Source organism: Corvus hawaiiensis, chromosome 5 (genome assembly GCF_020740725.1).
Source record: "Corvus hawaiiensis isolate bCorHaw1 chromosome 5, bCorHaw1.pri.cur, whole genome shotgun sequence".
Classification (NCBI taxonomy): Eukaryota; Metazoa; Chordata; class Aves; order Passeriformes; family Corvidae; genus Corvus; species Corvus hawaiiensis.
In genome coordinates, this window is record NC_063217.1 from 9660854 (window position 1) to 9685135 (window position 24282).

At 37.4% G+C, this 24282-nt stretch overlaps 1 protein-coding gene across 14 annotated transcripts in view; it reads left to right on the forward strand.

Annotated features, from left to right (window-relative positions):
* Positions 1-24282, forward strand: part of ADD1 (adducin 1) — a 63234-nt gene that overhangs the window by 10675 nt on the left and 28277 nt on the right. For all 14 annotated transcript variants that reach the window (XM_048303928.1, XM_048303932.1, XM_048303935.1 and 11 more), the window contains exons 2-4: positions 20177-20389; positions 21650-21812; positions 22955-23106. In XM_048303928.1, the coding sequence (XP_048159885.1) occupies positions 20195-20389; positions 21650-21812; positions 22955-23106 (510 nt within the window). In that variant the 5' untranslated portion in view covers positions 20177-20194. The remainder of the gene's footprint in view (positions 1-20176; positions 20390-21649; positions 21813-22954; positions 23107-24282) is intronic.

Below are 24282 nucleotides of genomic sequence, written 5' to 3' on the forward strand. Positions count from 1 at the left end.
TGGTGAAAACACTCTACACCATGTTGCTGTGTGTTGCCCTGTTGTTCCTGTGTATTGTCCTAAGACACTATCCATCTAATAAAATTGGAATGTTATTTTTTAGGAAGCATTGTGCTTTTGATTGCACTGAGAGACAGTCCTATATCTCTGCCTTTTAGAAACTGGTGGTTTTGGAGGAGACTTGACAAAGAAAGAGGTTCTACTGTGTTCTCCCTGACAGAAGGACACTAATTGGCAAATTGAGAAATTAATGTTGCCAGAGGTTGCAATATATTTCTAATTTATTCAATTGTCAAGACATGTTAAATCATGATTTAATTCCTGCTGAGGTACTTCAGACCCAGGAGGGAACTTGTAAACACTCATTTGTGCAATTGTTTCATTTATATCAGTAGCTTGTATTACTGGATGTGTTTTTATATGTGCAGAAATACAGTAACTACTTTGTATTTTTCTCTTCTCCATCTCTGTTACTTATTTGTTCTAAATGTTCATCTAGAAAGCTTCATTTTAGGAAGGAAGTTCAAGCATGGAAAGTAGTTAGGTTAGGACAGGTTGGAAATTTAATGATGTTTGAAAAGTTCCTTCCTGACTGTGCTTAATGTATTTTATTGACTTCCCTTCAGCTGTTAGTTGAATTTCCTGTTGATTTTTTGGTCCAAATAATTGCCAAAGTAGTGTCTAGCCCTCTCTGTGTGCTAAAATTATTTTTCTTAATTCAGAAATTTAACAGTATTTTAATGTTTTCAAAACTAATGTAGAAGACTAAGAACCAGATCTTATCCCTTTAAATTGCTGTATTCACACTTAATGATTAATATGAATGGTAAAGAATTCCATGTGTATAACATCAATGACTTAAATGGCAATTTGCACATGTTTAAGTGTTAGTGTTGGCTAAGTTACATCCCAAAATACAATTTTGGGAGAACAGTGATTGACAGTTAAATAATAGTTAATACTTTAGAGCTTGAGTAAGTGTTCATTGTTATGCAAATATTGACTAAATAGCATTTAACCTGTTTTATTATTTAGACATTCTGTCTTGTCATTTACTGTGGAACAGGTGTGGACTAGAGAGAGTCTCGTGTGTTTAAAAAAAAAAATCCAAAGTCTGAAACTATTAGTCAGTAGTCTCCAGAGCATGGATAACTTAGCAGATGTCATCTTAAAACTCTTCTAAGGAGGAGAATTTGTTTATGAATACTGGCATTTTGAAAGAATGTATTAATGTGTGTGCAGTAAGAAAACTGTACAAGGTGATTATATTCACTTTTTATTCTTAAAGTATGCTTTTCAATTAGACTGTATAGGATTTATTATGGTAACTGAAAAGGTGTCAGATTAAAATAAATGTTACTGCCTTGGAGTAATAGAAATAATTACTGGGAAGTCAAACAACTTTTTTCCTAATTCGCTTAATGCACATGACATTGGAAACGTAACAAGTTCCTGATTCTGGTGAACCGGGTAATATGTTAGTTAACTGATAATATATTATTAAACACCAGAGAGGAGAAAAAGCTTTCTGGCTGTATATTCATTTTTAGATTTTTATTTTTTCTTTTTGATTCTTTTGTCTGTCAAAATTGAAGCAGAGTATTGCTCAGTTGTCTTAAATTGAAATAATCTTTTATTTATTGTGTGGTCTAGAATAGCATTCCCTTCAGATGTGGCCTATCCTATAGCCAGTTCTGATAGGGATGCAGTCGATATTGGAATAATTTGTAATTTCAGCAGCATGTTCAGATCAGGCATTTTGGTCTCTTATTTAATGAGAGTCATGTCAACTTTTTTTTAGTATTGTGTCTTGTTAGCTGGTGCCACTTTTTTTTAAAGTAACTTTACTTAGAGGTAATTTTTTGTGTTGGCACTGTGCCTCACAAACACATAAAATCTTAACTGTTTTATAAAGTGAAGGTGCATGTTGATATGCAGTTTGATCTTTGGAGGATAAACTAGACAAATCTTATTTCCCTCTCTTCCCCCCAAAAAGTGTGTGTATATCCTTTCCAAGACTTGTTGGATTAGATCAGTGTCCCTGTGAAAAAATGTTAAGGTTTGTCTGGTGGGGAGGGTAGGGTCTGTAGCACTTGCACAGAACAGATTTTCAATAAGGAGACACAGTGCAGTGATTGGACAATGGGCTGTTTGGCTTTTGTTACCATGAATTTCTTCCTAGGTTATGAAAGTTCTAGAAAATGGAAACAAGTTATATTTGAGGTAACAGCCTTGTGTAGCTTGCTTGAGACTTGGAGGAGAGCAGGGAACTTGAGGATGACATAGAGAACGTTCAGGGGTAAGGTTGGTAAGAGACTCATGAGTAAGAATTATTTAAACTACTGAGATACATTGCTATGTGTGTCATTGAATATCTTCATAAAACCATCTGAATTTTATCAATATTGATAGAGGTTCAAGAGATTAAAGGGGAAAAAATGAAGTATTATCTGTTTGTTATCTGATAGGTCTGTGAAATTCTGTAGTGTCTGATACTAGCAGGAAATATAATAGTGGGCAAGTATGACAAAGGAGGTAAAGTGAAGGTTGGTTTAGTTTGGAGAAGACAGATGAGAGAAACTGAAGTAAATAGAAAAATACATTGATCCAGTAAGGTCAGAAACAGGTTTAAAAATCTGGATTGCATTATACAGGAGATTTCTCTAAGACTTTTTTACACAAACTATATTTACACACTTTTAAAAAAGTCACATTCTGTCTTAGCCCATGGGACTTTCTGCTATGAGGTATTGTTACAGTCAAGAGTTTAGCACAGTGCAAAATAAGGTTATACGTTTTATATCAGTTTTGCCTGGAATGTTAGAACATATGTAACTTTTGTCATGATGTAAAGCATAAATCAGTACATTGCTGCAAGTGTCTGTGTGTTATTCTGTTCTTAAAATTGCACATTGCCCATAGTTAATCAGGGTATTTGGAGAGTTAAACCATTAGTATGTGTTTGACAGGTTTTGCCCCTTTAGACAAAGTTTTGACATTTACTTACAAAATCCCAAATGGTTTTGACTCTGACAGCTACAGAAAGTCTTTATATACAAAAAAGAACACTACAGAATCTCTTCCTAATGAAATCAGGGCAGTTGACTAAATAAGTGTCAGGCTTAATATTTGAACAGTAGAATTGCCAGGCTTGTTTTGGTTTAAAAAAAAAGAGAAAACTTTAAGATCTGAATCTACCAATTTCTAGCTTCAAAGTAGCTGAAGTTGAATGGCCAATGTAAATAACATATATCTTGTGTGGGGACTTCTGGGACAGATTTCATAGAATGTACTGAGTTTTGGATATACATAGAGAGGTAACTTAAAAATGGGATAGTAAATGTCATTAATCATGGGGTCCTATAGAATACATTTTTGTAAGATTTCTGTTGGATTTCATATGCTTTGTTAGATGCTTTGTTACTAAACAACTCTGACAAAGTGGGAGTTGCTTGGGGCCTAATACGCATTTAAGTATGTGGACATGTTAGATCCTATTGAAATCCCTTCAGGGCAGGAACTTATGTTGAAGAGATGTAGTGCAGGTTTGGATTGGTGGGGCTTGTTTACAAGTTCCCTCGCCTGCTCTGTCCAGCAGCTCCCAGCATGGCCACACAGGCAGATGTGTAGACTCAGCCTTGTGGCCAGCAGAGTGTGGGGATGGCTTCCCACAAGGAAGAGTGAAAATAATGCTGTGCTCTGGAGAAAGCATGAAATACTTCGATTATATGGAAGAAAGACTTAAAGAGTAGATTTTTGTACATATGAAATACTACTGTCATAAAAACAAATACCACCGTTCAGCTTTAATGCAAGTGATTGTTTCCATTTGACACAGTTGTTTAGCTCATCTCCTTGGAGAGCTGCTTACCAATTCCTAAGGTTTTGTTGAGATCAGCTGGACTTCACATGGGCAGAAACTGCTGGCCTGTATCCAGCTGCACGCTGTTTGGGAAATAGCTTTAAAAGCTGGGTTTAGAATTCTGGCTTTGAATGCTGCATACATGTCACGGTGCTTTGCAATTTTTGATGCCAGTGGCCTCTCAATGAACTTGAAAGAACTGCACATACATATTTTGGCAATAAAACAGTGGCAGTTGGGTTTCTAGAAAGAGTTCATTTTACAGCTTGAGTCAGGAATGAAAGTACCTAGTGCCATGTGAATTATTCAGGATCATTGTTTGACTCCCAACTGATTTGACACATCTGTGTATCCTTGATGTTCATTATTTTAACTTAAATTTTTGTTTCTGGAATTATAAGCCCCATGCTGGCTGGGTGTGATTTTTTTAGAACACAGTGGGGAAAAGTCTCTGGTCACTACTAGTCAGACATAAACAGGAGTACTGGTACTGTATTTTTAGAAGTTGTCTTGATATTTCTAGTGGTGAGGTTGAAGGATGAGAGTACATCTTGTCTATGGATAGAGGAATTGTTGCTTGGATAGGGATCTGAATAAAAAACAGTAAAAAAGTGATACTATAGTCAGTGGAGTTGTTTTTAGACAAACAATAACTAGACGTATGTAGAAACACTGGTTTTTTTCTATTGATCTTCAAATGTTTGTCAACTAAAATAATCCCTGCCTAAAGATAGTCTTTGAAATGAACATTATCCATCCATAATCTGGAAGCAGGGTTATGTGTAGAATAGGGGCCTCTCGTGTTTTACATTAGGACTTGAATTCAATAAGTGCACAATGCCCAGAAGCACAATTTCAGTTTTGTTCTTTTGGGTTTAGTAATGGTTTTAAATTAGTTTTGTAGAACATTAAAGCCATGCAAAACTGTTGTGATCTTTGGATACTTTGGTGTGCATGTCTGTCTTTCGGTAATATTTTGGTATTGGTTAAAAAATAAAGAAATAGATCTAGTAGGAAGTGTGAGAATGGCTGCAATTCCTGAAATGTTGAAGTCCGGGCTGCTTGTGGTTCTGAAAGTGACTTCACTTAAAATGGCCACTAAACACTGCATTTGCGTGGTTTGCAGTGACTGGAGAAACTGGACTGTTGCTTTTCTCCCCAGATATAATTCTGAAACCCTGCAGAGCAGAGTAAATAACATCTTTTTGCCACTGTCAGGTGGAAACAATGAGAATCTGAGCTGAAAGAGAAAATCTGGGTTTGCATGATGTTAATTTATGCAGCCTTATTCAGTTGGGTAATACTTGCCTGACAAGGGAGACGGCACAGTCAGGAAGATGGTTTTCTCATGGTGTTTCATCTGTTACCATGTGGGTGTACACGACCCTTGAGGTTTACCCAGAAGTAGGAAACTGCATAATTTTGGGGTGGGGAGCACATTCACACTTGCTTGTGAAAAAGAAAAACATACATAAGCTGCTCCTAAAATAGAGTTCGTAGGGGTTTCTTGACATGCTATTTCCTAATACGGAAAGAAGAACAATCTAATGCAGGAAAATGAGTTCCAGTAACACTTCAATTCATAGTTGATGTATTTTAATCTGTAGATTAAAGTCATCAGGAACATTCTGAGAGATGGAAAAGAGAATGGTCTTGGCTTCGGGAGCTGTGCAATGACATGAACTTTGTCTTACTGTCATTTCTGAGACTTCTGTGAAGGTAGTGTTAATATCCTTGGTAAAGGGCATGTATTTTAAACACTCTCCAGAAATTTTTAGTGCACGGTGGATAAAAGATGGTGTAAACCACGGTCTTCCTAAAATTTTTCAGCTACCTGAAGGATTTACAAATACCCAATTAAGCACTATGTAAAGTAATTTATTTGAATTTGGATATGCCTTGGCTGTTAGCCATCTATTTGGAAATAGAATGACAATGCATATGTGAGGTTCACATTTCAAAGCTGTTTTTATGTGCAAGTGCAGTATAAAATTTCACATGGAAGGTTTATGTCAAGATTAATACTTAGGTTTGCATTCTCCAGAGATAGGTGTTTCCTCCTGCATACAGACATTTAAAACTCTCTCTGGTCCTACTGTGGTAAGAGAATAAATTGTGTCATAATTTGTGTCATTTTCTATCTCTCTCTCCCTCCCCCATCAAGACTGAGAAGTACTATAGAAGAACTGGGGGGGGGTGCCACTTAGAAAAGCCCAAGTGGAACGTGAAGGAGAAAGTAATGAAAAATTCAACATCTCTGCTGCCTTCATCTGCCTGATTCAAGCCTGCTTGAACTCTCTAGTCTTCATATTAAGCTTCCACCTTATTTATGTACTTTGATTCACTGTCTTCTTGCTTGAACTGGTAACACACCCATCCATAACATTTGTGCTGCTTATATATCAAAGTCGCTGGTTGCAGCAGAATGCGTGCATACTCTCTAATCATGGAGCAATTTCTGAGTTACTTGGATACTCTGCCAGAAAAAAATTACAGAATTCATGCATCTAGTAATGAATATTCAGGTTAGTTCCATCTCAAAAATCTCAACTAACAGGTCTCATAATAATGAAGGGTTTTTACTTGGGAGGCATGTGTTGTAGGTTCTCCAAAGTTATAGGTATATCAGTCATTAATTTGTCAAGAAACTTGAATTTCTCCTTCTGGCAGTTGCCAAGTGGTGGCACATTCTGGTACTTAGCCTCTTCATCCTTCTTTGTGTGCTCTCCTAATTTTTTGGAGCAGCTACACTGATTCTTTATAACTTTATTAACATTTCCTGAAAAACTTAAGGAAATTAATGTAATTCTTAAATTTGATCATGAGGGATTATTACATAATTTTGAGTAGCAAAAAATGCTGCCAGAGTATACTTAAGATTTATGATGTCCTTGCCTAATAAACCTATCAACAGAATGTGATATTGTATAAAAAAGGACAGGTTTAGGCTACCTCTGATTCAAGTGAAAATTTCATCATGAAGTATAAGATCTTAAAAAAAAAAAGTCTTAAAAAAAAGAGTCAAATTCTCTGAAAACTAATTATCACTGTTGATGGACAGGCAAGTTACTTCTATTTTTTTCCAAGACTCTCTCTCTCAGAGCAGGACCAGAGAACAGCACAAGCAGAGTTAATGACTGTGATGCCTTACCATTACAAAATTAGCTATCATTTAGTACAATCTAACTTTAGTGACACTGTTCCTTATTGTAACATGTAGAAAACATACCAATATTTTTCAGCCTAGAAAGCAAAACTGATTTGCTTATGCACTTTTTGTTTGCCCTTGCTTGAATAAGAATGTCTTGTCTCAAAATCAGGATGTGTAAGAGCTTAAGTAAGAGCTGTTATTAAGGTTTAATAATTTATGGTGAATGAAGAAATTGGACTAGAATATTTAAATTTTGCAGTCCTTTTTTCAGAACTCTTCCATAAAACCCACGATCAGAGTAAAATGAAAAGCAGAATCTGTCAATTCATGTGCTTGAATTTTAGAATTTCAGTTTGTTAGTAGACTTTCTTGATGAAAAAAAACCCCAAAACTTCACTCTTTATTTATTGAACTCCAGTAAGTCTAGACTTGCATTTAGATGTCTTGTGGATAAAACCTGCATAGAGAATCTTTTCCTACTCACCTTTTTTAAACATTCTAGCTTTGGCTTCCTAACAGTAATAATAAATGGAAAATTTGTCATTTAGGTGTAGTCTTTTCCATATTAGAGGTGAGACAAACAAGCGGGGTCTTAGTGCCTTTGTTCCTATGTGTCCATAGGCAGTTCAGAGGGATTCTGGGCAAGCCACCTTCACTGCTACTGCTCTGTGGGGTTTGTATACTCAGACTGTCAAGTGTGAGGGTGCCCTTCATGGTCTGTCAAAAGTTCTGTGGCTGATTTGAACCCTTGGAATACAGTACTTGTAAATTTGCTCTAACGTTGTCAATGCAATTTTATTTAAATCTAAAATAACCTGGTTTGAGACTTTCGTATCTGATCAGTTTATCCCAGGACATCTTCTGTTCCAGAGGGTGGTACCCAAATGAGTAAGTAAAAAAAACCCAACCAAACCCATGAAATAGCTCTCCTGCTTGCATAAAGTGAAATCATAGCTTTAACAAGTCTAAGGCTGTTTTTTTACTATTTATATGTAGCTGAGGGGAAAAAGAGTCTAACTACTTTTTTCTCCCCTGTAAAAAATAAAGATACCAAATGTCACCCAGCTGCTCTGGAAGAAGTTACTGCTGCAGAATAGTTGAGAGGGTTAAATGACATTGTTCTGTTCATTGCCAACACGCTGCAGAAATCTCATGCCTTGCTATTCAATCTCCATGAAAATAACTGGATCCTGGCCAAAATGGGGCCACTTCAGCTATGCACTGCTGCATTCAGTTGATCCTTTATACATCATGATACTAGTATTTTAGATGTGAATGCTTAAAGTTACTGAAAAGTTTCTTGCATTTTTAAGGGACGTATCTGTTCCTTGAATGAGTTGAAAAATGAGTTTTAAGTTCTTCTGTCATTTGTAGGAACTTTTGTTAGTCACAGTGCTTTTTGAAAGGTTTGACAGTGGTGAGCATTAAAGTTATTTTACATTTTAAGCATAAGTTTTTCAGGTTTTTTTATATCTGTGCATTGGGTATATGTGTGGGGTCTGGTTTTTCCCCCAGACACTGATCTAGTATGACCTTTCTGAAAAACCCAACAGACATTTAAATAAAATTAGATTTTCACATCTTATTTTAGAATGTCCAGTCTCCTTTATTTAAAAGAAGGGGAGTGGTGGGTAATGCCATCAGAAAAATTTACTTGTAAAACCTTATGGGTAAAGTGAAGCAATGCTGCTGTGGTCATATTGCAGAGCGGAGGGGCCTTGTTCATTTTGCTGATCCTTGAGGTCAAAAGAAAATCTTGAGGAAAGGAGAAAGCTTTTCTTTGCCTCATCACTGCAGCTACAGCAGCATGTTTTAGACAATTTGAAACTGATACTGTGTGCTGCATTCAGAGGAGCTCTGGAGTCTTCTGCCAAAGCAGCTTCTGAACTCCACAGTTCTCATGCAGTGCTGCAGCCTCCCCAGTGCTGTGGGGAAGAGCCTGTGCTGTGTCCTCTTCCTCTTGAACTGCTGTGTCAGAAGCACCCCCTAAGTTTACAGTGGACAAGGTAAAACCTTGCCCTCAAGCACAGGTGCTGACTTAGTTCTCATTTCTGCCTAAAGCCACTGGTGCAACCACTGCACATCTCTCTGAAGCTGCTCTAATGTGAAGCAGCAGTAGACTGTTCTCTGGTAGGTGCAGATGGCTTTCCTTCTGGGGGCTATGTGAAGTACTCATATGGAAGTTGGGGACTTTTATGGCTTTAAGTGTGTTGTTTCCTAGGAAAACATGATTCCAAATGCGTGTATATGGAAATTATGGACATTTTCTTACCTGGTTAATTACATTGGCAAATTAAACATCTAATTTTGCTTCAGTGCATTGGTGACTCTTTCTTAAAGAAACTTACGTGTACATTTGCAGGCTTTTTTAACAAATTCAGTCTTGGAATTAGAAGCCTAGAAGCTTTTATGAGTTCATTTTAGGGCCAGTGTTCATTTTCAGGTCAGACGTGCTGATCAAGCTTTACTTCTTGGATAAAGCTGGGGCCCTGCCCTTGGAAAGCTGGTGATCTGATTTGACCTGTGTTCAAAAATCTCAGGGCAGTGGCTTATTGGTGTGTTTCGTGTGGGGCTTGGGAAGTGCATATGGGTTCACAGAAACCTAAAAATAATCAGTATTTGGGTTAAACTTCTTTATTTGTATGATGGCAAAAATAAATATCCTCTTATTTTCTGGTACTGCTGCCACCATCCATGAATTTTAATAGTGTGAAAATATTTTAATTTTACATTGTCTTGCTTTCAGATATTTTTCTGCATAAGTAGAGGATGAAAGTGTAAATTAGTGACTTGACTCGCTTTTGTGCAGTACTGTTCAGTGTGTGTAGCTGAGTCTCTGTGACATCAATGGTGGATTTTATTGTCCCAAGTAAAGCGGGCTGCAAAAATACTTGGCACTGACGTTTTCTCTTCAACAAATTGTCAGTAAGGCACAGAGTGACAGTGTCTCCTGTGCAACCCTTTTTACTCTACAGTCTGTTAAACTTACTTTTAAGAAACATTAACCTGAGCAAGTCAGTTTCCATGGAGTAAACTGGTGAATGCATCAAAGAAGCCAGTCAGACCTCCTAAGGTATTTTGGAACTTCTGTAGGTTTTGTAGCTGAAATTTTTCTGGTAAGGTATGCCTGAATGATTCAGGAGTTTGCATTTTGTGCTACTGAAGATCATTAAAAAATAGTAAGATATCCTACCTGTTCTGACAGAAAATTTGTCCTGATAGCAAGCCTGATCAGTTTGGCCTGAGCATAGGAGAAGGATTAAGGAGGATTTTTGGTTCTGTCTCTGAGTCTGACATTCAGTCTCCAGCTGTCAGCAACCTACCAGCAGAGGAAGGTGCTATAAAAAAAAAAGGTGTTGGAAAACTGGAAATGCATTGGAAGCTGCAAGTAACATGAACATATTGTGCTTGTGGAACTTATTTTTCCCAAAGCCTGAGAAGGAAGGGCAGGTTCACAGATTTCAGAGCAGACTCTGATCTCAGTGCAGGTAGGTAGTAGAAGGTATTCTGAAAGTTGTATTAAAATGTGTGTTTTACAAAGGTTTTTAAAGCAAAGTTATTGACTCAGTATTGTGTATATGTGGTCAGGAAGTTTCCATCTCTGTTCAAGGGCAAATGTCTGTTATTCACTCCCAAGTGTTAAAATGTCTCTTTACTTTTGTTAGCAGGACTGAAAGGCCCTGTCACCTCTGTGATCAGTTAGTCTTCCTGGTTCACCAAATATGTCAAGCTACTGATCCTACAAGCTACACTTCTACTCTCCAGATCATTTTTGTAGCCCTTCCGTGAACTCTGATATTTCATGTCTATTATTGAAGCAGTTGAAATAATATTCTAGTAGTGTGTGGGGGGCTTTTTTTAAAGTTAGGGAAGGTTATTTTTCTACTTCTGTTTTTTATTTTATTTTACTATCACAGTAGAACACCTGGCCACAGCATAATCTTCGCAATTTTTGTGTAGTGATCTATGACATCTCCTAAATTTGCTTCTAATTTTGCCTTTTCAGCATTGAGTAATTCTGACATAGTTTTTGTCTCCATTTGTACTCCTTTGCATTAGCTGTGTTGTTTTGAGTTTTGTGATGCTACACTATCATTAAGTAAAAACCACAGAATCAAGAGACTTATCTTAATTGGGAATCAGATTTCTGAAATAAATCTTTAGGCAAATCAGCCTCAGTGGTATTTGGCAGTGTAATTATGAGGACTACTTTGGGGGGGCTCTTTAAGTTGAGGTTCAGTGTGCAGGTTTTAATCTCAGTGTTGGAGTAGCTTCATAAAATAAATTTATCTGAAAACCATGATACTGCCCTGAACTGTAGCACTGAAGCCCATATTTTTCACTGAACCGTAAAGAATTATTTCTGGGGCTAATAAACACTGAAGCAGTGGAAAGGAGAAGTGTCTCTGCTGCCACAACCACCACTGGTGCTCCTTGATAAGAATCAGTGGAAAAATATATGATGAGTTTGCAGAATTCATACTTGCACACTGTGCCTGGAGAAATGCAAAAGACGCTGGTGAAATTCCTGTTTTGTCATTTGCATGCAAGTTTTGTGATACATTTGTGAAGCTCTTAGAGTTTCAGCAGAAAAGCTTAAGGTGTCTGTGGTTTAAGATACTTATGTAGAGAGCTCCTTTGTATTTTATGAACATATGACATTTCGTTATGCTTTTTGTTATCACTTTCCCTAATCTTTCATGAGTTTAGGTACTGAATGCTTCCAGAAATGCTGTGTGGGAAGTGTATGGAACTAGGAGATTAAGTCACTGAGTCAAAGAAGTAAAACCAAGGTAATTTTGATGTTGAGGTAGTAAGTAGGTTTGAAACTGTTAGTTTTTCGCAAAATCTTTTGAGGCTAGAAATGGCAGTTCTGTTGTTTGTTGTTTAAACTACGTAGCAGGAAAACTGGAGAAGGAAAGGACTGGAAGAGGGGAAGGGAAGTTAAAAGGCTGGGAAGAAACCAGGGACCTTGTTAATAGGAGATATAAGTTAACCATTTGAAGGGGATTTTTTAAATCTTATTTTTAATTTTTAGATTTGGAACCCTTACCATTTTTAATTAGCTTGGAACGAGCTGTTAATTGGAAATTTGATCTTTCCATCATAAATTAATAAATCATATTAGGGTTTAACATGAAACAAAGTATCAATGGTGAGCATAGGCTGCAACTGTACCTTCCAGTGAGGGGAGGAATAGCACAATGTGCTCCCCCGTTCCTCCTCGTGCGTCATTCTCAGCTTCCTGCAGTGTCCAAGCTCAGGAATACGATGATTTTCCAGGTCAGGGAGGAGAGTTAAGTGATTACTGTTTCTAAAAGTTTGATACTTTTGGCCTTTAAAATCCTTTATTAAAGCAGGGAAAGTACCTCTCTATTTTAGCTTTTTTATCGTTTTTAGTGCTGGCTTTTCTCCCCTTTTGTTTGCAAGGACTGAATTTTGAATTCTGACCCATATATACTGAAACTTCTGCAGAATTTAGACAGCTATCTTTAACAAATATCTCAGCTGAATCTGCCCACCTAAATTCTGGCATAAATCTTAGGTGGGCTTATGCTAAATAGAATCACAGAACATACAACAGCCCTGGTTAAAAGGGATCTCAAAAGATCATCTAAACCAAACTGTTGTAGAAAAGGGAACCTAGATGAGATTATCCAACACCCTGCCCAGTTGTATCTTGAATAGCTCCAGTTGATGGGGTTCCACTATTTTCCTGGGGAGATCATTCTGGTGATTGTTCTCAGTGTAAAAAATGACTTTCCTCTATCAAGATGAAACCTTTTCTGGTGCAAATTGCACCTGTTGCCCTGTGTCCTCTCCATGCGGCTCTTTGTGAAGAGAGATACTCCATCCATTTTGTAGCCAGCCTTTAAATACTGGAAAAGTGTGACAAAGTCCCTCCTGGGTGTTCTCTCCTTCAAGGAGAAAGGACCTAACTCCTTTAGGCTTCCCTCATAGAGTAGGTTCTACAGTCTTTGATCATCTTCATGGCTTTCATTTTGACCCTCTCCAGTCCGTCTGTTCCTTTTCTTGAACTGTGGAGACCACAACTGGACACAGGAGTACTCCAGGTGTGGCCTGACAAGCTCTTGGTAGGTTGGGATGGTCACATCTCTCATCTCTGCTAGTGGTGCTCCTGTGGGTGCACCCCAGCATCTGATTTGCCTTCATTGCTGCAGCAGCTTCACTGCTGGCTCCTGTTCAGCTTGTTGTACACCAGGACCCCCAGGTTCCCCTCAGCAAAGGATCCCAGCCTGTGCCAGGCTCTTTGGTGCTGTCACTGCTGCAGGACCTTGCACTTGTCTCTGTTAAACTCTGCGCTCTTCTTGCCAGCTCTCTCTTCCAGCCTGTCCCGGTCCTGTGAGATTGCTCATCCTTCTGACACATCCACCTCACCACCCAGTGTGGTGTCATCAGCAAACCTGGTGATGGTGCTCCCAGTCTTGTCATCCAGATTATTTGTGGTGATGTTTAAAAGTGTGGGTCCTGCCATCATTTTTGGGGGATCCCCCACTTGTGACAGGCTTCCAGACTGAGTTAAAGCCATTGACCTGCACCTTCTGAGTGCACCCTGTTGGGCCAGTTTCCTGCCCATTTTGCAGTCCAGCATCCAGTATCTTCCTGGTTTGTCCAGGAGAAGGCTGTGGGAAACAGTGTCAAATGCTTTGCTGAAGTTTGTTAAACAGTATCTGCTGCTCTCACTACTTTGACAGAAACTGTTATTTTGTTGCAGGTGCTCAGAAAGGTCTGGCACGATTTGTTTATTGTGAAACTGCTCCGGCTTTTTCCCAACCACCTGCTTCATTTGGCTTTGGGAAAGCGAGGCAGCAATTACATTGTTTTACAACCTGATACAGTTATATCATGGGGGCTTCTTAAATGTTCTCTTAACACAGCAGCTTAGCCTGGTTTTTTACCATGAGTTCACTCGCTTCCCACTGTGCTAGGCTTCTGATTTCAGTGTTTTAGAGAAGGTGAAAATAGGAAATAATTGCTTAAACAGTCAGTGGATTTCAAATAGAATTGGTCTATTTTGTTTTCTTGTTCTCTAACACAGTTTGCTTCTTGAACTATTGTCATAGGTACTAAAGCATGATATTACAAATATAAAATGCAATACTTTTGGCCATATAAACTTAGTGTTGGATTTTTCTAAATTTCAGAGTCCCATATTTAACTTGCATTATCTCTGTTAAAAAGCAAAATGAGGGTTCCTGCATTCAATATAAGATAAATAACTGTTCTTGTTCATGAAATAGTCTTTTTGAAAACAAAGAGCAGAGGAAATTCTGAAGATGCATAAGCTTGGGAACATTTGCTAAAAAATAATATAATTGTTCATGATATTGAGTACGTTGTCGAGTAAGTAGTACAGTCATGATTTACTTTCTTTGTTCTTTGACTTCCTAAGATAATGCCAGCTTTTCCTTTTAAAAGTTCAGTCGGAAACATTTGAAATGGCAAGAACAAATCCAGTGTCATCGGTGCCAAAATGCTGTCATTGAAAACTATGGAAATTGTAGTGCAAATCGTAAATAATTTCTCTATTGTAGTTATATTAATTTTTTAAGGAGAAAGTTTGGCAAATGTTATTCTAAAGTAAGGGAAAATCGGAAAAAGTACCAGAAGGTATCAGAATATTGAGTGAAGTGTTAGCAGTGCAACCTTTTAAAGTTTTTTGCAGACACCAAGTGATAATGAAACCTTTTTTTCCTGTAGATAGATGTTCTGCTTCCATACTTCCCTGGTCATCTCCCCACCAACTTAATTTTCACTCTAACTCTATTTGCAGTGGCTCACTTACCTCTCAGGGTTTTTATCTGCCCCACCCCAGTGCTGCCTGACCCGATCCATCCCTTCCTCTTCCTCCCTCCTGTCACCTCGTGACTTCCCCGTGAAGTAATTTAATCTCTGTAGCTTTCTGTATTCCCCCAACTCTTTCCTGGGCCATAAAATGACTGGTTTGCATTTTTTTCCCCTGTCCTATTGTGCTTGCATCCAAAACAGAGCTCACTTCCCTCCCCCTACCTGCACGCTGCCTGACCTGTCACTTGCATGAGATTTTTAGGTAACTTTTACTCCTCAAAGACTGCTGATTGCACAACAGGAAAGAAAGTGAGTTATTTTGCTTTTCTACCCCTTTGTCCTTTCCCAAGTAACTTCTTGTCAAATGTGTTTTCACCTCTGTTAGACATAGTGGCATAGTTCTGGTGTGAGTGGAGATAACTTGTTGCAAGAACTGTCAGAAAAAAATGGATACAAAACAAATTACTATATCATTGTCAGAATAGGTCTCAAAAGTGACATATTCTGGAACTGAGTGCTCCTGATCTTTGGTGGTGGTGACTGGGAATGCAGCAGCTGAGAAGTTTGCTGTTCATTTAATTTGCAGATTTGGCACAAGGTCCCATACAGGTGTTCTGCTTGCATGTTATTTTGTACAAACTGTAAGCTATCAGGAAGAAAGCAGGTTTGGGGTGTTTGGTTTGTTTTGGTTTTTTTTTCTTCCTCTCTGAAGTAACTTGCTTTTTTAAGGTTTTGATCAGATAATGCTCTGAAACTTAAAACAAACCCCAAATTGTAGTAGGTTTTTTTGCATGTGCTGTCTTGTGAAGAGGCACTGTATTTTGAACTTTTTAAAAAGTCTTTCGTGTTTCCTTGTCACAACCTTCTTCCTGCTTCTCAGAGTGTATTTTTATTCTGACTTGGTCTCAGCAGACTTAAAGCTGTGTTGATGTGGAGAGCTGTCCTCAGTCCTTTGGTGGGAGGGAGCCTTTAGCTCAAATTCCATTGACTGAAGTCCTAGTAAAAAACTATTTCCTCAGGGTGTGGAGCAGCAAAAAACAACCCATTACAACTTACCACAAAACAAAGCCAGCCTTTAAGTGATTGCAAAAGATTTTTTTTTCCAAGGAATGTAGTTAGCTGGTCCCTGCTAGTGTACGTATTGTGAGGCATTTTAAATCCTTCCAATGTTCACATAATATTTGTTATGATGGTTTGGTTAGAAACACTGAACCTATAAGCTATCAAAGGCATAAGTACTTACATTTGTCCCAATTTCCATGCATCAAAATGAGTTTCATATTAAAGTTTTAAATACGTTTATTATCTACAATAAGATCCCAACCCAGATCAATTTTGGGGCTTTTAGTTATATAATTTTTCAGATTTCAGGGTGAGGTTTTTAGGTACCCTTAACTTATTGTAGATTCTTACTGAATATTATTCACTGTCTTACCTGTTTAAATTTCTTTGACTATATATGCATCATCTGAGTACTGAAGAATGCAAGTTGCTTGAAAAAAAATTAAGACTTTTCTTTGTGGATGTTAATGTGAAAAATTTTATGGTCTTTCTGTTCTAAAGCTTTATTCTTTTGTTTAAATTAAACTCTGTAGCACAACTCTGTGACATTCGTCTTAGGTGAATCCTTTAATGAAACTGTTGGGTTAGAGAAGAATGGGGAGGAAGGGGATTTTGAATAACAAAAGTAACCTGAAATACTAATAGCAATTTCAGAATGTTTTTTGTAAACAGTGCTCAGTACCTGTAAATGAGCTATAAATTTTATAAACCTGGTTTCCTAAAAGTATTTCACAACCAACCTGTTTATAGCAGTTTTGCACACACATCCGCATGCCCCGTGATAAATACGTTGTGCTGCGTGTTGGCTGCTGGCTCTCCTTTGATGTGCTGGTCCATTGACCACCACAGTGTTTATGTGTACATAGGTATTAGAAGAATGGATGTAATTGTTACTAAAAGGTGCTGTTTGGATTTTATCACATCTGTTTGTTTTCCTTTGCTCCCCATAGTAATAGATCCTGTTCCCTCTGTCTATACTTGATATTAACTGCTTCTGGCAGAAGGTTTTTTTCTGTGCTCTTAACATTTTCCATCCATGGCTTTTTCAGTTAAGGGTGTGGCTTTTTCTGACACAGTTGTGTTAGAACAGGCTCTCACATAGAAACACTTATCGTGGCAGAAAGTCCTCTGGCATTACAGCTTATCTTACTGGGGGGCTGTAGTGCACTGTGTCAGAAAGAAACTGTCTGTACTGAAGTGTTGTGGGTGTGAAGACAGGCGGTTTTGGGTTGGTTTTTTTGTTTGGTTGGTTTGGTTGGTTTGTTTGTTTGTTTGGGGTTTTTTGCTGCCTGGGCAGCCTGTTGTGATTTTCAGTGTGACCTTCCAGTTTACAGAACCACTGGCCATTCCCCGTGTGTGTTCAGCTTCACTGTTCAGATTCCTTTTATTTATTTATTGGTATTCATATTACTGAAGCTCTTACTGGAGAGTTCATCATGCCTTACTCCCAAAGAGTCTTTCAAGGAAATTAATAAATAAATTTCAGTGGCTTTGCAAAGTGTTGTCACGATGTCTGCTTCTAGTTCAAAAGTCAATCCCTTTAACATCAGTAGCTGACAGCCATTAAAGCAAACAATTATTATTACAGTTATGTTAAAACAATTAGTAGACCTTGCTGGGGGGATGCCATTAATTTTGGGTGTCTGCAAAACTGAGCTATGAAATAGATATTTAACCTTAGATATAAAATGATCTCTGAATGTTAAACATTGATTTTCATGTGAAATTATTGCCACTACATAGTGGTGAAGTAGTAATAGCTTCCCAAGACCTTCTTGAATGCCATCTTGTGCTTGAATGGAGGAGTAATGCAAATTTCACAAGACACTGTGATCCCATTTTCATGTTCCCTTTGCAGGCTGTTAGGGACCAGCTTCTCTCCAATGTGAGTAGAAAACAGTGAATAAATTATGTGTGTCATTCGTTTGGAAATACGTTTTGGTACTCTGAAAGTAAGATGGAATTAGTGTAAATAATTAAATGCAAAATTACGTTTGCAGATGTGAGTACAGTTTAAATACGATTGTGCATGCACATAAACAACATGACACTTAAACAGAGCCTGAACATCAAATGTCTCAGCAGGCAGGAGCAGGCTGTTGTCTGCTGGTGGTAAGCTCAAACTTCTTCCTTTTCTTATGCTTTGCTTTTAAGTAAAGACACATTTGTGGCTGTTCTCTGCAGAGTACAGTATGAAGTCTGAACTACTTAAGTGGTTCCAGTTGTCTTCACTTGCTGTTGTGCTGTTTCTAAACTCCCAGATTTTTTTTGATAAGCAGAGGCTGCTGAAGTTCAGGCTTTGATTGGGCCAAATGAGCTGCTACTGTAAGAGAGTAAGGCACATGTTTGGGTCTGTTGTTTTTGCAAACTGTTTTGCAAACTTGCAAACTGTTGTTTTTCAACAAAGCCCTGGACGCAGAGGCAGTAGTATGGCTGATAGAGCTCAGAAGGTTGTAAAAAGTGTTCACAGGCCTTCAAAAGTATTTTTGAGGAAGGAAGTGGCAGATGGTGCAGCCTAGAGGTTGTGAGGAGGAAAAGAACTTGGAAGGATTGTATTAGACATCTGAAGCTGCCAAAGGAGAGGTCTACTTTGCTGTACCTTCACTTGCTTAAAATTTCCTAGGTCTAGTACCCTAAACTGTTTCCCTTGCGGATAAAAGCATTACTTCTTCTTGCTCCACCCTTTTTCTCCTTGGGTGAAGGAAAGCGAGCAATTTAAAAAATAAAGAAAACAATCAACCATGATGTTTAAAGTCTAAACTTTAAAATTAAATATTTGAAACACTGCAGAGGTGTCTTTGTGTGTTTATTTAGTAACTCAGTGGGTGGAAATCGTTGAGCATTTAAGTGCTAACATAGATTTTCATAGTAGTATCCTATTCTGCAGAGTCAAGGAAAAGACTATTTTGCTCATGGTGTCTCAGTTCAGTGGTTTGTTCATCCTGATATAGGAAATGAGTTGAATTTTGAAACTTCTTTCCTAATGTAAGAATTAAAGAGGATGAAATCTGCTAATTCTGGAGTCTTGAAGTTGATAATTTTCTTCATTGCAATGATTTTGTTTAACATAATCTGCATTTCAAAATTTATGTAAACTTGCCTTTTCTGTGTGCATACACATCTGAAGTGGTTGTAGCTAATAAGCATGCAAATAAATTACTAAGCAAATTAAAACCAGTTTAAGATGAGTCCCTAAGAAAAATCCAAAAATGGCAGAAGAATGGAGACGTATATAAGAACTTACTAATATAGATGTAGATGGTGAATAATTACTTAAGATATATACAGTCTTTTCTACTTAGTTGTAATTTGATATGTCAGATGACCAGGAATTGGAGGCTTGAATCTCAAAGTGTTGTGAGGGTGGCTTTATTGAACTGTCTTTTTAGTGGAAGGCTTCAAAATTCTTCTGAGAAGGATTTTGGAATGAGGGTTGTAATACTGTGCCCAGAAAACTGGGATAATGTTACACGAAGGAATTCTTGTGAGTGGAAGAAGGAGGTGTGTATGAGCAATACTGGCTGAGCTTTCAGCCTTTCTGGTAGATGCAGGCAGTTGCTGACTACAACATGTTAAACTGAAAGGAACCCTGATCAGGGAGTGGGGGCTGTGTGTGTCTGTGCTTTCCAGATTCCAAAAACCACATGCTAATGTAGTGATGTGCATGTTATTGCATGGACCTAAAATAAATGTGAAAAGCACACTTTGGGTTGCAAAGTCAGGATTTCTGAGTTTGTATCCAGAAATGTGTTGGCAGTCCAAGCATGTTTTGGTGAGGCTGATTCTTCGTATTAATGAACATGTGTAATATACTAATTTCAGTGATGATTTAATTTCTGATTTATGCAATATTCTTTTTCTTATGTCTGCTTTAGCTTTTTAAGAAAAAATGAAAAGGCAAAAGCCCCTAACCAATGAGTTTAGACCTCATGTCTGGAACTTCTGTAATTGTCTCTGAGAAGGTTTGAAGGACTTCCATGCTTCTAAATATCAGTCTGGCCAGACAACTTAAACAAATTAGTTTAAATGGGAGCTCTCATTTTAGTTTTGTGTTGCATGAACTTATGTAGCATATTAGACTTTTCACATATGCTAGCCTACTTTTCTGATCTTGTATATTAAGATCCTTTTTCCTACTCTAGAATGTTGCTCTCCACTCGCACAAACAGGGTTTCTCATTTGGGAAGATGTGCTAATTTTAGATGGATTTGAACTATTACTTTGAAAGTAGAAACACATGAATATTTTCCTTGCTTGATTTGTTTATTCCTCTTCTCTGTCCTTCTTCACAGGTTCCTTAAAACTGTGCTATGAATGGTGATTCTGGTGTGGGGGTGGTGACTTCACCACCTCCAACAACAGCCCCTCATAAAGAGAGGTATTTTGATCGAGTTGATGAAAATAATCCAGAATATTTGAGAGAGAGAAATATGGCACCTGACCTTCGCCAGGATTTTAACATGATGGAACAGAAGAAGAGAGTCTCCATGATTCTTCAAAGCCCAGTAAGAAAAAAGAAATGCTTCATCTTTAAAGTGACAACTTTAATACCTTTATTTTTACTAGCAGTACAGTATTGGAGAATTTTGTGGTATCTTAGATCCATCTATTCTTTTTTCTTGTTGGCCTTTCCTTATTTTTTTCCTCATGCTATCTGTTTGAATTTTTATGGTCTACTCATGAAGCAGCTCTTCAGTGTGGCTTACAGAATTCTCTATATAATCATTGACATTTTTTTCATATTTTCCATCTAATCCTTGTTGAGACATTTTTTCACTGGTTTCATATATTCGTTTACATGTGACTTTCTTAAGAGTAGCTTATACAAGGCAGGTCTGTCCTGTATTCAGTTTTTCTTTTGGGATTTGGACATATGAAATATTTTTATATATCTCTTTCTGAAAGGTGCACAATAATGAAATATGAATGATTGACATTTAATATTGAAGATGTTCCCTTGGGGAGAAAGTACACAAACAAGATTTCCCAAAATGACATTTGTTCCATTTGTAATGATTAGTGGGTGACTTTAGATACAAAACATTACGTGACATAACTTCATTTGGAATAGAGATGTGGTGGTACATTCACAATTTTTCTATTAAGTCAACCCATTTGATTTATCAAAATATTAATAAATCACTTAACTAAAAAATAATCACTTAATGATTGCAGTAGTTCTCTTTCGGTACAAATTCCAGCGTTCTTGTCAAAAGCAGGAGCTATCAGCAGTGGTAAAAACTTGTTTTCTTCCTTCCAAGTTAAAATATATTAAAAAAAAACCCAAACAAAAAAACCCCAGGAAAAATATAAACAAGCCCTACAAGCCCTCATCTAAACAGGTTTTAGAAATTTAATGTTCGTTGTTTTCTGTGTTCCCGGATGCCTTCTTGGTGCTCAGTTCCCTGTGAGCCACAGTGACAGATTTTCTTTTCTGGTTCTGCTACTTTTACTTTCACATTTTGTGTTCAAGTCGATTGTACATTCTCCTCCTTCCAGAAATTCGTATTAGCAGGCTCAAAGACTTTTGGTGTTACTTGAAGAGAGAATGCTGGAATTTCCATTAAAAAAGCCCCGAGTGACTCATATAATTGGAGCTCCAGAGAGCAATGTTTTGAAGTTACAGTATGCACCAGTAATTCTGCCCTGCGGTGTTTTTCAGAAGAGGTGTAGGATGGTTCCATCAAAGTGCTAAATAGAAGCTGAATATGAAAGGCTGAAGTTCATTTAAACGTGCATTACAACGTGCAATGTCTTGTTACTAGGCCTTTTGTGAAGAATTGGAATCCATGATCCAGGAACAGTTTAAGAAGGGGAAGAACCCAACAGGTTTATTGGCTTTACAGCAGATTGCGGATTTCATGACAACACACGTACCAAATGTCTACCCTGCAGCACCTCAAGGCGGAATGGCTGCGTTAAACATGAGTGAGTGCACCTTCAGTGATCAGAGCTGAATTAATTTTTTTCTTTTCTTGAAAGGCTTAAAATGAAGGCAGTGTGAATGAAATAAAAAGTACTGTGAAGGTCAAATGCTATTGTGTTCTGCTCACACGAACACTGAACACATGAATAGATTCGTTTCTAAATGCCGCGGTGGTATGCAATGTGATTCATGTATATAATTTATATCAAAAGCTATTTCAAGGATGATATCGTAATTGAAAAATAAGCCTGATATGTCAGTCCTAATAAAAATTTTAAATATTTAAATATTGCTAATTACCACATGGTTTGTCTGCAGGAAAATAAAACACTGGTTAGTAGTCTGGTAACAGTGAAGGTCTTTAGAAACTAATTATTTTTGCCATTGAAATACTGTTTGCAGCTTTCTCCTGTTAAGTGAAGCTTTAGACAAGAAACATCAGCTAGCAAAACAAAGAAGGAAAAAACCCAGAATGTGCGAATGCATGTACACACAGGTTTTGTGTTAAGATAAAATAAATCCTTGCCTATGCTCCAAAATAGATCTTTAGTTTTGACTGTAGCATGGCCTGGTTCTGTTTTTTCACAGTTACTTTTAACCACATTTCTAATTTCACTGCATAGTGTGTATTATTTACCATAATCTTCTCTCTAGCTTGTACTTAATTTTTATTAATTAAATGAATCTGTGTGCATCTTTTTAGGTGTGTAATTATCCTTGTCAGGAATATTCTGTGTCTCAAAAAGTGGAATATTTAGGATTACATTTTGTCTTTAAACTATGAAGATGTATTTTACATCTTCATGATTTTTTTACATCTACATGATTTTACAAATCATTGGTTTGAGAGAGGAAAAAAATATTTTGCTAAGGAATGCACTGTGACCTTAGCACTAATTTATAGTAGGGAAGGAAATGAATGTTGAGTCTACCAAAGTTGAATAACTTTGCTCAAGATTGTCAATATATTTGTGTAATATAAATTATTACATTATAGGAATGAGAATTTGCTGTCCATTTCTTAGGTCAATATGTTCATATAAACCAGTAAGAACAACCACTATAATAGTGGTGCATGTTGCTAGGTTTGAACTGATACTGAACGCAACCCACCTTGTGCTTTTTTACCCGTTCTCCTCTTCAGGTCTTGGCATGGTAACACCAGTGAATGATCTGAGGGGATCGGATTCCATCGCTTACGAGAAAGGGGAGAAGTTGTTACGATGTAAATTGGCAGCTTTCTACAGATTAGCAGATCTCTTTGGCTGGTCTCAGCTTATTTACAATCATATAACAGTGAGTATTGAATCAACAAATAACTGAACCAATTGTTTTAACATACAAGAGAATTGCTTCCCTTCCCTATCTGTCATTTTCTCTTTGTGTGCGAGAAGAGCAAAGTGGTATTGAAAGCAGAAGAACAGTAAAGAGATTTGTCATTGCATCTCAACTTGGATGTCAGCTACCAAAATCTGAATAGAGTTTTAAGAGAGTGTACATGAAAATTCTTAGGATGAAATTAAGACTCCCAAAAGACTCAATCTTTTAGTGTCTCAAATGCTTTGAATAATTGTATTTCTTTGTTTTCTTGCTTTTTTTGCTAAGTACTAGAATATCTTCTTAGTCATTTAGTTGAATTTTATAATTCAGGTACCAGCCTTTCTGAAAAAGAAGCCATAGTATTTCTGAACATGAGCGAGCTACTCAGCTTAATGCAGCGTGCCAACAATTTTCCTTGTGACTGAGTAATCACTGGCATCCATAAAAATAATGACAAGGAGGTCAAATCAAGGAGGTTTTATACGCCAGAAGAATGATCAACATGAATCTCATGAGTAAAGTCACAGCTGTGGTGTGCAGCCCTGTCAATTGTTGTCCTAACAGAGCTGAATTGTTTTTTATTCCACATAGTAGAGTTTGTCCTTTATGTATTTTCAGTTCTTCTAGTTGCAGTCGGAATGAAATACGGTGATCTTGTTTTTACAGCTTTTTGAGATTTCAAGACGTTATTTGTGAACAGATGAAGATGATAAATGATATATGTGCAGGCATAGGATCGAGGCAGTATTGGTTAGATCATTCGGTTCCTTTTGTAAGAGAACATTTCCAACATAATGGATCTTGTAAACAACTCTGTGCCACCCCCAGATTTTTCATATGTTACAGGAGGATTGGTTTTGTAAAAGGGACATTAATGCAATGAAAAGATTACTGGGCAAGCAGGTTTGGAAATGGCTTTCTAGTGTGAAGTTCAGCCCTGGGAATGTTTGTACATTTAGATAAAAAGATAAATGTAATGAAGAGCAGCATGTCAAGGGAAGGGGTTGAGGCAAGGGCTTGTGATTGGGGTCGAATTCCTCAAGTTTGCTTTCTTTGGGGAGGAGCACATTGCAGATATCGATAGAGGAGATACCGGTTGAGGTGGGAGACAATCAAAGCACTTGAAAAATGAGATTCTGAAAGTGTTTTAGA